The following is a 17,717-nucleotide window of genomic DNA, read 5'->3' as shown; positions in this document are numbered from 1 at the left end:
CTATACAGTAACACCTTGACAGTTTAAGCTCAAACACAAATTAAGCCTTTCGCTATCCAATAAATGATGAAAGATATACTTTTTATATTCAAGAGTAGCCGATTAAAATTTAAAACTGGTGGACTGAATGTTGTATCAAGAAACTGGGAGGCAACAGCTACTGACAGTTCAACAAAGTGACAAAAGGGACATCATGCTGTTCTTTCATCAGAACCTGTTAGGAAAGTACTTACTCAGCACAGACAGTTTTACCAGCTGATGTGTGAGCTGACACTAACACAGACTGATTATTATCTACACAAAGAATAGCTTCTCTCTGGAAGGCATCAAGAATAAATGGATATTCCTAGAAGGAAAAAAGCAAAAGCATTACAGAAGTTTAAGAAAGACTTACATCTAACTAATTTTCTGACTGACGTATTGTGTAAATTAGAGGGAGAAATTAAATACTGCAGATACTTGTAGTTTCCCCTTATCTTAACCCAGCATTATACAACGACTTTGTATTTAAAATATTTTTATCTCATACCATACCTAAGATCTTTACTTATGTCTTGCTCTCTCAGCAATTTAAAATCTTGCCCCGATGACTAGTGAATTTTCACTAATTCAGCTCAGGAACAGAACTGGAATGCTGCCCCTGCCTTACGTTACAGGAAGAACCAACATCATGATGCCTTATCCACCTCATTCAACCACATAATTTCCTCTACCAAATTTTAAATATAAAAACATCAATTTTATTTATGAGAGACCATCTTTTCCAGACCTCACTGACAAAGTACATAATTTTTCCCTGTATTTTAACTTGCTATATCAAGCATGTACAAAAAGAAAAATAAATTGAATCTACCACATACTTTTGCAGCTTTTCCAGTTCTTGGCTTCAGACCTGTGAATTCTTCATGTGCTGGAAGCGCAACCTATGAAATACATTTAAAATAAAAACAGTTGCAGATTTCTGTGTCCACAACAGTGACATTTCTGGCAATGTGAAGTGGATGAAGATCAATTCAAATTTCTGTTATAATGTTTCAAAAAGTTCATGCATCAAGGGTTCATTCACTTCCTCTAAAGAACTTTTTCAATCAATCTCTTTATTCTCCTGCTGCAACAGTGCTGCTTCTCTTGCATCTCTGATAGCCCTACAGTCTTGTGTGAGCTATTACTGCTTCACCTACCTTGGAACACTAGCTTTTCAGCCAAGACACAATCATGTCTTCTGGCCAGTGGATATTCTAAGCAATTACTGATCTGTTACATCATACATTACTGTTATATTGATAAGATTCCCTTTCCAAAATGCACTGTATTTATACTGGTAACACTCCCATTCCTGGTCAATATCTAATACTGTTGTATAAATGCGGCACTTGGGGACAAGGTTTAGGGGGGAGGACTTGGCAGTGCTGGGTTAATGGTTGGACTCAATGATCTCAAAGGCCTTTTCCAAACTAAAAAAATCTGTCATATAATAATTGCAGGCAGAATAAAGAATACTGTTATACCAGCAGTGATACACACAGTTAGGTGTAACAAGCCTACCTTTTCACTGCACTCACCTCATGTGTACAGCCTTCAACAGTTTCCACAGACTGCACCTTTACTTGAGGCATCAGATCTGTCAGACTGAAAAGATGAGTTAGGACTGTGAAATAGTATTAAAAAATCCTGTTTTTTATAAACATGAACATGTTGAATTTCACCTCTGCTTTAACTGCAGCATTAAAAAAAGTGAGGCTGGTCTTCGTCTTGAGGCCAGTAACAGAGATTACCAGGACTACTACTTGGAAGTCAAAATTTTGCTACTGTATTAATCTACTTGAGCTATTGACTCAAAAACTGCACCACGAAATGGCACTTGGGTCACACTTACTCATACAAACTTTTATGATTAAATGAGGACTTTTTTCAAGATACAGTGAAACAAAATTCAATACCCGTATTCCTGCTACTACTAAAGACAGTAAGAGCAGCTTGTGCATCTCAAGCACCTGCCTGAGGACAAGGCCCCTCTTTACCAGTTCCTTCTCTCAAGGCCAAGAGAAGAGACTGGAGTCCCAATGCATGAAACTGTTTATTTCTGATATAATCTACTGATACTACTAACACAGAAAATTACTTAAAACATTAGCTCTGGTTTTGTTTTCCTTCTGTACGCTTATCCTTTGTTTACTGTGTTTTGAGAAGTCTTCTCATGAGCTTCTCACAGAAACTCTGACACTAAACTTCAGAAAAATTATAGCAAAGACCAAATGACAATGCAGGTGGTAACCATAGATGCCTCAAAAGCCTTGTTTGTCTTATTACCAATTTATTCTTCCTGTACTCAAGCCAACTATGTCTTTCAACATCATAGGACACAGCAAGCCTGCCTCCTGCCATGTCCTTCTAGAGCTCATCTCCAGCTCTGCGTGAAACCAACGATGGCTTTGACCAAAAGTCACCGATTCAAATGAGTAACTACCAATTCATTAATATTTGCTACTGCAAATGCCAACAGGTGTGCATTATTCTTTTAAATGCACCCAGCATTAATCACTGCTGAGGCTGCAGTAACATCACATTCTCACTTAAACACATAACGGAAAATGAAACTCACTTAAATTCATCTTTACAGGAAAACAGTGCAAAACTACTTTGTATCGACTGTTCTCAACCAGCTCATGGCTAACCAAGGTGCATTGCTAGGACTGCCTTACACATTTAGGCACTTACTTAACATCTTCTGATAACACATCTTCTAACTTCGGCTTTTTTCCTAAAATAACATTTTCAGTACTATCAATCTCAATTTCCCTTTTAGGCTTGACTATTGCTGTTACTGAAGGTTTTTCTTCCGATCGTTTCCTGCAATATAAACACATGAAAAGTTTAAATTTTACTTTATTTATTTATGTATTTTCAGAAAAGAAAACAGATACCTTAAGGACAATGCTGATCCCACTGCACTTGGGGAATAACCCAGGTAGCTTCACCCACAAAAAGAGCCATGGAATTTCAAACCAGTTCCCAGATAATCTGGCCACATGGTCCCCACACTCCCCAACTGGCCATAGAGCAAGAGATCCTGGGAAAGTAGGTCACAGAATTACAGAATGGGTCAGATTGGAAGCGACCACAGCAGGTCATGTGGTCCAACCGCCCTGCTCAAGCAGGACCATCCTCGAGCACCCTGCACAGGAGTGGATCCACGTGGCCTTTAAATAGGTCCAGTAAGAGAGACTACACAAACTCTGAACAATCTGTTCCAGTGCACAATCACCCACGCACTTAAGTTCTTCCCCATGTTCAGGTGAAACTTCCTGTGTATCACTTTCGGCCTATTGTCTGTTGTCCTGTTGCTCGGCACCACCAAGAAGAGCCCAGCTACATCCTCTTGTAGCCTCCCTTCAATCACTTCCAGACATTCACAAGGTCCCGACGGGGTTCAGCAGCTCAAACACGCCGGCAGAAGCCAGGCCCAGCGTTACAGCCCTCACCCCACCGCCAGAGCACCTCCGGTACCACTGCCCCAGCCCGGCTCCACGCCCTTACCCCGGCCTCTTGGCAGCCTCAGCGGGGCCCGTTTTGTTCTTCTTGGCGCCAGAAGCAGCGGCGGCCGCATCCTCCTCAAACACGCTGAAGAGCTCATCCCCAAAGGCCTCCGCCATCTTAGCCGCCGCGATCCCGAAATGCCCTGCGCGGGGGTCGCAAAATTCGCGCGAGAGGTGCCCTTCCGACCCCGCCCCAGGAGGGGCGACAGAGACTCCCGACGACCCTGGCACCGGTAGCCGCCCACACGGCCCGTGCTCGATTGCGATCTCGATTTCTCTCCGGGTCTGGATCTCGGTCCCGATGCCGAACCCGTCCGTGAGCACCCCCTGGGCGCACACCCAGCCCTCCGGCCCTAGGAGGCGATGTGCGAAAAGCCGACGCAGGCCGCGCGGCCCGCGCGCGTGCGCCGGGCGCGCTCGCCAATGGGAGGCGGCGGCGCGCCGAGCGCGTTACCCGGATGTGCGCGCGCGTAGCGGGGCGGCGGCGCCATGGGCGGCCGCAACAAGAAGCAGCGCGCGGGCAGCGCGGCTCATGCGGCCGCCGCCGCCACCGCCCGCGCCCGCGCCGCGCCGCCCGGGAGGGCCGCGGCCGCGGATCCCAGCAGCCGGGTGGTCCCGCCGCGTCCAGCACCTGCCTCCAAGGAGCCACGTGTCAAACAAGGTACCGTGGCCCGCGTGGCTCGGGAGCGGCCGTGCCCTGCCGTGTCGTTCACTGTGGCGGCGTGCCGTGCCTTGCGCGCAGCTGAGGGTGCCATGGCTGGAAGGGGCAGTGCCCCCATGGAGCCCCTGAGGGTGCGGCTGCCGCGGCGTTACGAGGAAAGGCTGGCCATTGAGGCTGATGTTTCCCAGCGTCGGGAGAGGCAGCTGGAATTACTCCGCTCCCAGTCTCGTTGGGCCTGCTACAGCCCATATTCCCTGTCTAGCTGGTTCAAGGGAGGAGACTCCTCCCCATCTACTTGGCCCTAGTGAGGCCACGTCTGGTGTTCTATGTCCAGTTTTGGGCTCCTCCGTACAATAAGAATGATGAGCTACTGGAGAAGGTCCAGTGGATTCTCACAAAGATGGTGCAGGAGAGACTCAGTGCAGAGAAGACTGAAAGGGGCCCACATAAACGTATATTAATTTTTCAAAAACATGTGCCAAGAGGATGGTACCGGACTCTTCAGTGGAGCCCGGGAATGAGCCGCAGTAGGCACAAACTGTAACACAAGTTTCACCTCAACAGGAGATAGAACTGTACTCTGAGGGTGGTAGGGCACTTGAACAGGCTGCCCAGGGAGGTCATGGAGTCTCCCTCTCTAGAGACATGCAGAACTCACCTGAATTCATTCCTGTATCGCCTGCTTTAGGTGATCCTGCCGTATCCAGTTGGATGATCTCTAGAAGTCCTTTCCAGCTGTAACCATTTTGAGATTCTACTGTCAGGGGTGTCCCTGTGCGGATAAGCCTTGGTGGCATTGATGTGTTAATTACAGAAAGTCTTGTTATTAGATTATTAGCAGTTCTTGTGAAGCAAGAGTTTGGAAGGCACTTTTCCAGAGCTTCTGATGCATGTGTGTGCTTTGTATATTACCAAAATCAATATAATGTGGATTTAATGGGGTTTTTTTTCCTGTCTTGAAGAGCCTGTTACAGGGCACTTCTGTGGCGTTAGAGAAGATGAGGGATGACTGTTCTGAATGCAGTCTGAAAAGTAATAGTCTGAAGCCCTATGTGATGACTATTTTCATAAGCCAGCTTTGCTAGAAGTAGCTCAGATACCTTGTGGCATTAAAAGAGCTTGTGTTGCAGACGATGAGCAGATCATGCATGCAATGGCCAGGGCATCTGAGATTCCCATTTAAGAAAAGGTCTTTTAATCTGTTAATGTAAGTTCCCAGAACCTGTTCATCTGTTCTGCTTTTACAAGTGTAGGCTCTACTAAATGTATTTCTTACATCATCCATTCCTTCAATAACCATGATGCTCAGTCTTCTTCTGAAAATATCCTGCTTCTCTCTGTCTGTATACTGTAGTGAAAAATCAGTCAATGTAAGTGAAAGCTAATTTGATATATTCTGAACAGCCCACCCATAAGTGCCAGTTTGTAGATCCTGAGTGCTGACAGCTGTTTGTATCTCCTGACCAGAGGGGTCCATACTTTTTCTGAAATGCAGTTACCGAAACCTGGTCTGATCTCAAAGTAGGCTCTGCCAGAGCTGTTCTGCAGGCAGGCCAGCACGGATGAGCTGCCCAGCCCAGCTGCTGGGAGGTAACTGTGTCTGCTGGGGCAGCATGCAGCCACACAGAGTGGTGGAAGCTGTGGCCTTGCTCAGTTTCTTTCTGCCACCTACAGTGTATGTGCTCTGAAAGTGGTGGAATTCAAGAGCAACCTGTGTGTTGTCATTCTAATGACAATAAATAGTTTTGTGAATTGACGTTTGGTTTTTTTAATAGCTTTTAAATCAACAGCATTTAAGAGTGACCAGAGCAGACCAAAGGCTCCTGTAAGCCACTGCCCTCTGTTAGGTAGGGGACAAAAGCATATAACTAGGTAAGAGCAGATAAGACATGTAGTGATAGTGCTGTAGGGTGTTCGTACAGGTTCTGCCAGCTGTGGCTTAGGGTTTCCCTCAACCAAATGGAATTCTTTTTTCAATGCTGTCCCATGTCAATTGATTTCTATACTGCAAAGCTGTTCTGTCTGCCCTTGGACCTCAGTAGATGTCCACTGTCCATAGCTTTAGTAGCGGGGGATTCTGTTACATAGCTATGCACTTTCAATAAAAAAATCCTCAACAGGCTTGCTTGTTTTGAAATTGCCATTTAGTTCCCTATTTAGCAATCTTTTTTCAGTGTTCAGAGTAAGCAGTCAATCCCATTTCCCCTCATTATAGTCTTTGAATTTCATATTTTGGCTGCCAAGAGTTGGAGCCCTCTTTGCTATTCCTTGTTCAAGGCATTTTTTGGTGGTTGTTGTTGTTATCTACCTGCAAGTTTCTGGCAAGTTAATGTAATAACTTGCACTAATCTGTGTTACGTTAGGTCTGCTTTAGCTATATTAAACAATGTTCTTTGTGGGTCTTGTGTAATTGGTGGTTATTTGCAATTTGCAGGTCCCAAAACTTACAGTTTTGGTTCAACAACGGATTCCAGTGCTGCTGCAAATGTAGATAAATCTGTTCTTAAGGCAAGTATCTTCTTTGCTTACAATAACTTTGATTTTCATCATACTGCCTTAGCTGAGTAAATATGTCTTCAGGTCTTCTTCAGTATTATGTTGTGCATGAAAACTGCATTAGTGTATGAGACAGTTGACCATTTAGAGTTTGATTTTGTTTAGGATTTTGAGTGCCCTTTAAGACATAGGGTTAAATTACTGGGGTAGGATAATGTCTTTTTTTAAATAACAGATAATACTTTGGATACATATTTGGGAATACTTGTAAGACCATTTTGGGAGCTAGGTCTGGACTTCTGCTGTGCGTGTCAATCTTCCTTCCTGTCAGAGAAACGATATAGATTTTATGTATCAAACTTAGTAGTAACTGAAGCTTGGTTCATATTGGAGAAGAGTTTCAAATATTAGAATTATGGTATTATATTTGTTTTTAAAGGTGTTTTGGAAGGAGGATATCACATATTGCATCTTGATGTTCAAATTATTTTATATGAGCAGAGGAGAAAGGCCTTGTTGTCATTTACTTGGAGTATTTACAAGTTTTTTTAGTTAATTTACAAATTAACATACTAAATTTCCTTGAAGATGTAAACGGGCTTTCTTGGTCATAAGGAATGAACTCTTCTCTTTCTTGTAAAAGCATATTGCTTGGAGAAGAAGAAGTAGTGTCCTTTTCATAGGACATGTTTGGGCCACTTATAAAAAGCTTGAGAAATTGGTATTTGACAGAGTTTTCTGCAATATTACATCCTTAGTTATGAGGAGCATTCACATGTTGTAAGAACTTCCGATGTTTACCGTGTAGCAACTAATTTTTTCTTTGCAGGTAATGATAAATGGTAACTTGGAGAAAAGAATTATCGATGTGATCAATAACCATAATATCCAAAATGACAACAAAGGAATGATTTCCAAAAGATTGACTGCAAAGAAACTACAGGTGCAGTTCAAAATTTTATTTTTCATTATTTATTTAGAACAAAGTTTATGTTTTGTAATTTTTATCAAGCATCATGTTACACTCGTGTGTATTAGAATTGTACTGTGTGCAGTACAAGCCAATACAGCATGCTTTTCAGTAGTTATATTAATGATTAGCCAGTGAAATCAAGAAGTATGCTCATTGGGAAAGGCACATCTTTATGGATTCAGGAACTAAAATCAAGAGCTTTCAGAAAAGATAGAGGAATAGTACTTAATCTGAATATTTCAGGTTTCCTTCATTTTTGACTCCATACACCTGGAGAATTGCAGGTACATCTTTATTTAGCTAGAAAATACATTGTATAGGGATGTAGGAATATAGATTTATTTATACCTGTCCGTGCATAATTAAAAAGAAAATATTATGAATTCTGCAAAACAGAATTTTCTGTTTAATTTGTGGGTACATTAATGCACATTGTTTATTTCCCTTTAATACTGCCTTTCTGATATATGGGAAATAGAACTTTGCAAGCCTATATTAGATTGCTAGATTGAATCTTTTCTGGCTCTCTTATTTATAGGATGTATACATGGCTTTACAAAGATTCTCTTTTAAGACTGAGCACATTGAAGAAGCAATGAAAAATACACTTTTATATGGTGGTGATCTGCACTCTGCACTTGACTGGCTCTGTTTAAACCTTCCTGATGGTGAGTATGGTGACAGAAAATAGTTTTTGGCAGAAGAGAAATAGGACCTGCTAAGCATTACTACTTTGTAATAGTAATTAAATATAACGTTTTTCTAAGACTGGTAGTTGCAACAGTGTTCCTCTCCTAGATGCACAGCTGACTAGTTCTGGGATATTTTAGTGCATGAAGTCTTTTGGTCTTCCTGTTCTTACAGTTGGAGTTCCGTGGAAGTCCAATGAGCAAATGCGCGATCTTAGATAAATGCTAAAGCCTGATTTTTATTTCAGTTTGTGTTCTTCTAGTTGATTCCAAACATAGTTGAAAATATTTTCCTATAATTATTATTGATATTTTCTGTGACATGTTTTGGGGTTTTTTGTTTTGAAGATGCCTTGCCTGAAGGTTTTAGCCAGCAATTCGAAGAACAGCAGCAGAAACCTAGAGGAAAATTTTGTTCTGCTGTGTCACAATGTGGAACACTGCCTCACTTGGGAGATAACAAAAGGAAAGTTTCAGGGCCATTTTCTAAGGTAATCTGGAAGTCTAATCTGTAGTTACTTGGGGTGGGGGAAGAGAGAACAAAACTTCCTAGAATACAGGAGTTGCATTGATTTCCAACACTGATATGGAAAGCTTATGAAAATGTTGTGTGATTAATAATTGTCACCTGCATTTTAATTTTAGTAGAATGGTAATTTAAAGATATTTTTCCTGTGGAGTCTAGAAGGTTCTTCATAGTTCATTTTTGGGGTAAAGCACAGAGAATCTCATGAGATTTAGATTAGTATTAGGAAAAAATTCTTGTCTGTGAGGGTGATGAGGCACTGTAACAAGCTGCCCAGAGAAACTGCTAATGCCTCATACCTGGCAGGGTTCAAGGCCAGGTTGGATGGGGCTCTGAGCAACCTGGTCTAGTGGAGGGTGTCCCAGCCCATAGCAGGAGGTTGGAATGAGATGATCTCTAAAGTCCTTCCCAATGCAAGCCATTCTGTGGCTTAATTTCTTAGTTCTATCATATAATAGGTTTGTCTGTTTATGTACATGTGGTACACTGAATGACTTAGGAGGGTTTGTTTGCCTCTGTGCTATCAGTGTTTTTCTTTCTGTGGTTATTGAATCTTAAACTAGAAAACAAAAAGATTCCCTGCTAATGATTTCACTGCTTACAGAAATTACAGTTATTCTAGCGTTAAGATCTCTTTAGGTGTATAGTGAGATATTCACCCTGGTTGGGAAAGATTGGTGCCTTTTTTTCTTGTTATGTATGTTTTATATTTTTTCTTGTGTTATGTATATGTATTTATAGATGTATTTATAGAATAAAGATTTTTATATTAACCCATAATTTTAGTATATAATATGTATTAGTATATATTAATAATATATGGTGTAAATATATTTTTATATAATGTATTATATATAAATCCTATGTTACATAAAATTATGTAATATACTGCATAATATTATATATAAATATTATTTAGAAATATATTTAATGTTTCTACAACGTATTTATGGTAATATGTAATATGTATATATTTTTATATTATATATTTTCTTGGTTTATATTTTTTTCTTGTATATATATTTTATATATAAAATCTAAACAGTAGTTCCTGGGTACTGGCAGAAAAAAGCATTGCTTTCACATTCTTTATCATTACTTTTAACTTCTGTTGCTCTTCTTAGGAAAAGAGTGTAAGGAAAGAAAAAGAATTTACTGTGAAGGAATGGATTTTGCAATATGCTGAGCAACAGAGTGATGAAGAGAAGGATGAGTCTGTGAAAGAGACAGATGAAGAAAAATTTGACCCAGTAAGAGAGAATAATGCTTCTTGGAAGTCTTTCTGGCATGTCTGATACTTCTGCATGTGGTGGATCTGTTTGTTAAAAAATTGTGTGTCACAAATTGGGGATTGAATTTTATGTTAACAGTAATATATCAGGCTATGAAAGGAAAATCTGTTGAAGCTTCTTGTTTTCTAAGTTGTTTTTCCTTTCCCATATATACTTGTACTGTGTTCAAAATGTTGAATGTAATGTGCAGGAAAGAAGAATTTAAAATACATTTCCGTGAGGTTGAGTGAGTTACTATCAAATTCTGGGAATTGAGTGTCAGTTAAATAAAACCTCTTTGTTTCTCCATTGCATAAGCTTGGTATAAAGAATAAAAAACCCGCACTTCATTGTGAAGGTCATTGAAAGTGACAAGCATACCATATTCAGCTTGTAATTAATAATTCTGTTTGAAATAGAATGAGAGGTATATACTTCTGTCAGCCAAGCTTTCAGAAGCAAAAGAACAAGCAAGCATATCCAAGCAAGACAGAGACAAGCAAGGCCAGAAGGCAGCACAAGAGAAAATAAGAAGAATTCAGCAAGGTAGAGTTATGCAAGTTATCTTTTTTCTGGCTTGCATGTTTGTTAGGCAATTAAATATTGGAGTAAGGGTGAATTAAATTACTGCATTATTTTTAGGCCACTCTGTGAAATGGAGGCTTTTCTGAATCTGTTTTTTCTCAGTGAGATTCTAAAAAAATCAGTAACATTTCACTGGTTCTGGTTTTAGGTACTTGGTATAAATTAATAAAGTTATTTCTTAGGCGGTTGGTGGGTATAAGGTGTATTTTCTTTCTGACAGAAATGGCAGTACTTGAGGAACATCCAGTATTTAATCCAGCCATAAAGATTTCAAACCAACAGCAAAATGAAAAGAAAAGAACTCCCCCACCTCAACCTCAAGAAACCACTTTGAATTTGAGCTTGCTTGAAAAACCTGATGGTGCTGCAAAGGAAGACAAAGGTGCGTTGGAAGTAGTTCAGTGCAAGCTTGAATCATACCATAAATTTCCAGAATTAGTTCTTGTTTTTCTAGGTTTACAGTGCTGAGTGAACAAGCTCTCACCATGGGAAAGGAAGGTGGACCACAGAACCAATTAGCTTTTGGAAAAAACCTCTGAGATAGAGTCCAACCTGTGACCAAGTACCACCATGTTCACTAGACCATGGCACTGAGTGCAAAGTCTAGTTTTTCCTTAAACGCCTTTGGGGACAGTGATTCCACACCTCCTTGGGCAGCTGAGGCCAATGTTTGACAACCCTTTCTGTGAATAAATCTATCCTAATATCCAGCCTGAACCTCCCCTGATGCAGACTGAGGTTATAGTCCTCTTGATGGATCACCGGTTGCCTGGGAGAAGAGGCTGACCCCACCTGGCCACAAGCTCCTTTCAGGCATTCGTAGGGATTGATAAGTCTCCCCTGAACTTCCTTTTCTCCAGGATGATCACTCCCAGCTCCCTAAGCTGCTCCTCACAATACTCCTTCCCCAGCTCCACTGCCCTTCTCTGGACTCTCTCCAGCCCCTCAGTGTCTGTCTTGCAGTGAGGGCCCAGAACTGGACACAGCACTCGAGGTGTGGCCTCAGCAGTGCCCAGCACAGGGGGACAATCCCTGCCCTGCTCCTGCTGCCCACACCATTGCTGACCCAGGCCAGGATGCCATTGGCCTTCTTGGCCCCCTGGGCACAGCCTGGCTCATGTTCAGTCACTGTCACCAGCACCCCCAGGTCCTTTCCAGCCCCTCTGTCCCAGCCTGTGGCCCTGCCTGGGGCTGTTGTGAGCCAAGGGCAGGACCCAGCCCTGGCCCTTGTTGACCCTCACACCACTGGCCTCAGCCCATGATCCAGCCTGCCCAGATCCCTCTGCAGAGCCTGCCTGTGCTCCAGCAGATCGACACTCCCACTCAGCTCAGTGTCATCTGCGTACAGTCTGTCTCACTGACCAAGCTGGCTTGAAAGGACCTGTAATTGTTTTAGCAGATTACCTTGTCATCCTGCCATATCTTAAAAATTAGATTTCTTTTTTTTCAGTTGTAGGGCTAGTTCCTGTTTCAGTCACACTCTGTTCTTTTTAAACTATTCTCACTATAAATCTTTCAACTGTTAAAATATTTTGTAATAACCAAACTTCAGTGAAACTTCTAAAATTATTGGGTGATCAAAGAAAACAAAATACTTAGGTTAATTTTCTACCAGATACTTCTTTAGGAAAAGCAGATGTTTCTGTCATGTATCATAATACCAGCATTCCTATAAAACATTTTGGAACATTTTGCTATCTAGCTTAATACACGTGAATAAAAGGTAAAAATTACTTCAAAGGAATGTAAAATAGATTTTAGGAGGCTTTAAAATGTGTTTTTCTGCTCTTGCAGTGAAAAAGAGAGAGCCACTAGATGTAAGAAATTTTGATTATAGTGCTCGAAGCTGGACTGGTAAATCTCCAAAACAGTTTCTGATTGACTGGTGCAGAAAGAATTTTCCGAAGAGCCCAAATCCTTCTTTTGAAAAAATTCCCGTTGGAAAATATTGGAAATGTAGGTACGTGTTTCTAGTAATCCTTACATTTGCCTTTTGGTTAATTTGAAAATAAAGATTCTGGTCAATTTACTCTTGTTGATGGAGATTTATATTGATGTAGTGTGTTTAAACCAAACTCTTTTTTAGCCCATCAGGGGAATATTTCATTCTTCTCTTCTGTGTTTTGCAAAAGTGATGCTTGGCCTAGACAGAATCACAAAAGTAAGATTCTAGTGAATGTTCCCATAAAGCAGGGATAAGGGTTTTATGTGTATATTGCTGAATGCAAGCTTTGTCTGAATTAGCACTGTGAACAATAGCTTTGAACAACTAATGTTTGTTATTCTTATTCAAAGTAACATATTAAAAAAAATCAAAGATTCAAGTCTATGAATACCAAAGCTCTTCTGGAAATTGTTTAAAATAAAGTGGAAGTTAAAAATTTGTATCCAAGGTACTGCAACATTTGGCCCATAAATTTATGGTATCTTACTTTTAAATTTCTTTTAGAAATTAAGTCTGAAATACAGAGCTATAGAGTAGAATATTACCTTGTATGAATAAAGGAGACACAGAGTTCTAGACAAGCAATGTTTCTCGAAGGAACCAAGTAAAAGAGCTAATTTTCTTGCTCAGGCTAAAAACTACTGACAGACTGCCACCCCTAAGAATATGGGAAATTTGGCTGCCTCTCTGACTGCTGTTTATCTGTTGAACAGATGTAGATTATTAAAAGTCAACTTTATCTATCCCAAATAGTTAAAGGCTCACAAACATTGAATCCTTCCAAAGCACCTAACCTCAGTGGTAATTGTATGTATATAAATACTTCTGCCTTGGAGAAAATGGAGATATTTGTGAAGAGAGAAAAATCCCACAAATTCACTACTGGAATATTTACTGAAAATGTTACATCATATATGTATTTTCTGTTTATATTGATAGCAAAAAATTGAGATTACTGCTTTTGAAATTTTTCTCTAAGGGTCAAGATTATGAAATCATCAGATGATGTAATGGTGATGTGTCCTACAATTGTAACAGAAGACAGTATGCAAGCACAACATCTAGCTGCTACTTTGGCACTTTACCATTTAACCAAAGGACAAGTAAGTTTCTTAGCAGTATTGCTGTTCTTGGTGTCGAATCTGCCTCTGCTCGTTTTTGTTGTAGTATCTATAGTTAAGCTCTAGAAATAGTTTCATGTAGTATTTCCCATTAAATTCTTTGCTTCCATTACATAATTATTTTATTTAATTGTGCATATACTTTGCTGCATACAGAAACGATACTTTTTAATAAAGCTGTACTTTCAGTCTTCTAAAATCTGAAATCAGAAATAAAGATGTACTGTTGACATTTATATTACTGCTTTCATAGTTTCTGTATTTAGAATGGTTTCCTTCTTGATTTTTGTCAAATCTTTAAACATTTGAGTTTGTTTACACATAAAATGTTAGTGATACTACTAAGTAGTTAATAATGTAATTTTTTTCTGCTTTTTGCACATAAAGTCAGTTCATCAGTTGCTGCCTCCTACCTACCGAGATGTCTGGCTAGAATGGAGTGATATTGAAAAGAAAAAGGAAGAAGAAAGCAAGATAGAAACCAACAAGCCGCGTGATACTTTTATTGCTAAATTGTTGAACAAACTCAAACAGCAACAGCAGCTACAGTCTGAAAACCAGCCAAAACTGTCTGAGGGTCCTGAAGATTCCTGGGAAAACTTGGTTTCTGATGAGGACTTCAGCAGTCTCTCCCTTGAGACCTCAGATACGGATCTTTTGGAACCATCAAGGATTTTGTTTAAGAAGCTGCAGAGTTCCTCTAGATACCAGAGGCTTCTGAAAGAGAGACAGGAGTTACCTGTGTTTAAGCACAGATCCTCAATTGTAGAAACTCTTAAAAAACATCGAGTAGTTGTTGTTGCTGGTGAAACAGGCAGTGGGAAGAGTACCCAGGTACCCCATTTCTTGTTGGAAGACTTGTTACTAGATGAAGGATCAAAAAAATGCAACATTGTTTGCACACAGCCCCGAAGAATCTCAGCAGTGAGTCTGGCAACGAGGGTTTGTGAAGAGCTGGGCTGCGAATCAGGACCGGGAGGAAAAGTAAGAAATGTCTTAATTCCTTTACTTGTCTTGATCAAATACAAGGGGCTCGATTCTTTAGAAAAAGTGAGAACATTATTTCTTACACAACCAAACAATTACATGTTACTTTCTCTTGAAAACAACTTCTTGGTATGTCACTTGTTTTTTTTGCCTTGTCACCTGTGAACCTGTAGGTATGGTTGTATGATTTCTAAAATCTTCGGAGGCTGATGTAAAGCAGCAGTGTTTCATAGCTGGAATGGTCAAAGATTTGAGCAGATTGCCCAGTGAATGTTGTGTCACTATCACTGGGGATGAAGCAAAGTCACCTGAATAAGGCTCTGAGCAATCCAGTCTGGCCTTGAGTGAGGCCATGATTTGAGAGAGGCCCTTTCCAGTTGAAGTTATTTTGTTATTTGAAAAAAGTTGAATTCCTGCGTTTGTTAGGGTAATTTGTGCAAAAGTATTTTTGAAACTGTCAAGAAAGTCCTAAAAACAACCCTGATTTTACCAGCTCTTTGCCCCTCTGGATAAATTTCACATATATTTTCTTTCTTAACAGAGAAAAGTTCTTGTACAAAGAGAAGCGTGGCAGTCATTCACTATACTACTTAATTAGCACTTGTGTGGTGTCTGAATCTGATGGCTACTAAATTTCACTTAATTTTGAATATTGTTAACTTGTATGTTATTTTTAATTATTCTATATTTTTATTTTATTTTTTAAGAATTCCCTGTGTGGATATCAAATTCGTATGGAATCAAGAACAGGAGAAGCCACCAGACTGCTATACTGTACAACAGGTGTCCTGCTTCGGAAACTACAGGAAGATGGTCTCCTGTCAAATATATCTCACATTATTGTAGATGAGGTTATAAATTCTTTACTATTCTGCAGAAATTACAGTTGTTCTGTGCCTTGACCTTTACTAAATTCTTGCTATAGATCTGTTTTTATAATTCTAGGTGCATGAAAGAAGTGTCCAGTCTGATTTCTTGCTGGTTATTCTGAGAGAGATCTTGCATAAGCGTTCAGATCTGCACCTGATTTTAATGAGCGCTACTGTGGACAGTGAGAAGTTTTCCAGCTATTTTTCACACTGTCCCATTTTAAGGATCTCGGGGAGGAGCTACCCAGTTGAGGTAGGTAGATGTTTTTTTTGATTATGCAAGACACTTCATATCTATGTGTACAGTGTTTGCCTGATTAGTATCTAGGCAGTATATCTGCATCACTTATTTTTTTTAAACCAGAAGTACAGGTCTTTAAATATTTCAAGGGCTTGTAGTTCTTTTTCTTTTATGAAAAAATACAAAATATTTCTTTTATGAAGATACAGCTTTATGAAAATACAGGCTTTGGAGTTCATAGGTCTACTATTTTTTGTGATGGATTTATTGATTACAGGTGGGTCCTTCAGTGACACATCAGTGACAGATTTTTCTCTCTAAAACCTAGGTAAAAATGAAAGCATTAAAGAATTCCTCCCACACTGCCTGTAACTTTGTCACTGCACTCTTCTGTGTTTTTTCCTACGCTATATAGGCTGTGGTAGTGGTTATGTAGTGATGAGGTGGAGAAGCCCATTAACAAATCTGTAGCAGCTCTTAGATTAGGTTTTCAAAAATCCTAAGACAGTTCAAGTTGAAATTTGCAAGATTTACTACAATGTTAAGGCATGCCTTGTTCAACTTTATTATGTAAGCTTTAAAATGTGAAAAGGGTTGCTGGTTAGTTTTTGACATGCCTCATGTTTTTTCTTTGAATTTTCACTAAAGATTTTCCATGTTGAAGATGTAATTGAAGCTACTGGCTATGTTCTGGAGAAGGACTCAGAATATTGTCAGAAGTTCTTGGAGGAGGAGGAAGAAGTAACAATACATGTTACTGGTAAAGGAGGAAGCACTGCAAAGCACCAGGTAAGACAGGCATTTTTAGTTTTGTGTTGGAACCTTTGAGGGGTTTTATTATTTAATCGTTTTGATTCCTTCAAATTTAATGTGGTTGGATTGTAGAATATCAAATACTCTTTCAGTTCATAAGAAACAGACACAATGGCACTCCTACTGTTATTTATGAATGCTGCACTCTTTTGATTGTTGCTCCAGCTCCTGTATAGCTGTCTTGATTTTGCTGTATTTGACATTGAGGTCTCATGTAGATTACCAGCTTTGGATCTACAAGCAGCAGGGAAACAATTTCTTTTTTTTTTCTTTCCCCAAAGAAGTCTCCTGCATTAGTGAACTTAACAACAGAAGATACAAGGCCTTATCCTTCTTAGCTGAAAAACTCCCAAGATTCTCCAATTTGACATGCCAAATGATTTACATGGGATTGTTGTATAGACTTCTTTAGTTTAACAGGTTATGGTTAATCCTGAGGTACTCTGCAGTGACAGCTCTATGTGCTTTTGGATCAAAACTCTTGATAGGGAAATGCTGTCAATGCCATCTGACTTTGGCAGCTTAGGCTGTTCATCTAGACTGTGTATGTTGGGAAGATACCTGTCTGCTCCAACTTGCTTTGTGAAACTAATGAAAATTAGCTTGCTGCAATTGAACACGTATATACATATGTTGAAGAATAGTCTGGTATGCTCTGCTGATTATTTTCCTTCAGTACAGAAAGATACGTGGTGTCAAGCTTTCTTGAGTGTGTTGAGTAACAATGAAATAGTTTACAATAGTGCTACTTAATTTAGAAACTATGCTATATATGTAAGATGTCTAGAAAAAGTTCAAATTTATGTCTCTTGTGCTAGCTCTTCTTTTTCCTGTTCCAAAACACTGCAGGAGTTGCCACCTTGTTCATACTTAATTTTCATTGCAACCATAAGTTAAGAAGGATGAGGTGAGGGAGAGGGGGAAATGTGAAACTAGTTTCTTACACCCCTAAGTAGAAATTTTGAAAGAGTATGCATCTTGTTATCCCAGTTTGAACTGATACT

At 39.8% G+C, this 17,717-nt stretch overlaps 2 protein-coding genes across 5 annotated transcripts in view; one reads left to right on the top strand and one right to left on the bottom strand.

The window, feature by feature from the left end:
* MTREX (Mtr4 exosome RNA helicase) overlaps positions 1-3,890 on the bottom strand; it is a 40,982-nt gene extending 37,092 nt beyond the window's left edge. The window contains exons 1-5 of one of the 2 annotated variants that reach the window (XM_066339039.1): positions 3,538-3,890; positions 2,719-2,850; positions 1,563-1,629; positions 861-923; positions 234-346 (exon numbers count right to left, since the gene is read on the bottom strand). In XM_066339039.1, the coding sequence (XP_066195136.1) occupies positions 234-346; positions 861-923; positions 1,563-1,629; positions 2,719-2,850; positions 3,538-3,653 (491 nt within the window). In that variant the 5' untranslated portion in view covers positions 3,654-3,890. The remainder of the gene's footprint in view (positions 1-233; positions 347-860; positions 924-1,562; positions 1,630-2,718; positions 2,851-3,537) is intronic. The other variant, XM_066339038.1, reaches the window with a different exon arrangement.
* Positions 3,891-4,022: 132 nt separating this feature from the next.
* DHX29 (DExH-box helicase 29) overlaps positions 4,023-17,717 on the top strand; it is a 30,026-nt gene continuing 16,331 nt past the window's right edge. Inside the window, exons 1-14 of one of the 3 annotated variants that reach the window (XM_066339042.1) lie at positions 4,023-4,197; positions 6,632-6,705; positions 7,523-7,636; positions 8,205-8,334; positions 8,704-8,846; positions 10,006-10,131; positions 10,572-10,698; positions 10,958-11,119; positions 12,532-12,697; positions 13,662-13,785; positions 14,191-14,787; positions 15,498-15,641; positions 15,736-15,912; positions 16,549-16,689. In XM_066339042.1, the coding sequence (XP_066195139.1) occupies positions 4,026-4,197; positions 6,632-6,705; positions 7,523-7,636; positions 8,205-8,334; positions 8,704-8,846; positions 10,006-10,131; positions 10,572-10,698; positions 10,958-11,119; positions 12,532-12,697; positions 13,662-13,785; positions 14,191-14,787; positions 15,498-15,641; positions 15,736-15,912; positions 16,549-16,689 (2,397 nt within the window). In that variant the 5' untranslated portion in view covers positions 4,023-4,025. Of the gene's footprint in view, positions 4,198-6,631; positions 6,706-7,522; positions 7,637-8,204; positions 8,335-8,703; positions 8,847-10,005; positions 10,132-10,571; positions 10,699-10,957; positions 11,131-12,531; positions 12,698-13,661; positions 13,786-14,190; positions 14,788-15,497; positions 15,642-15,735; positions 15,913-16,548; positions 16,690-17,717 lie in introns of those variants that run through there. The other 2 variants (XM_066339040.1, XM_066339041.1) reach the window with 2 other exon arrangements.

Source organism: Sylvia atricapilla, chromosome Z (genome assembly GCF_009819655.1).
Source record: "Sylvia atricapilla isolate bSylAtr1 chromosome Z, bSylAtr1.pri, whole genome shotgun sequence".
Taxonomy (NCBI): domain Eukaryota; kingdom Metazoa; phylum Chordata; class Aves; order Passeriformes; family Sylviidae; genus Sylvia; species Sylvia atricapilla.
This window is presented reverse-complemented; position numbering and strand designations above follow the sequence as displayed.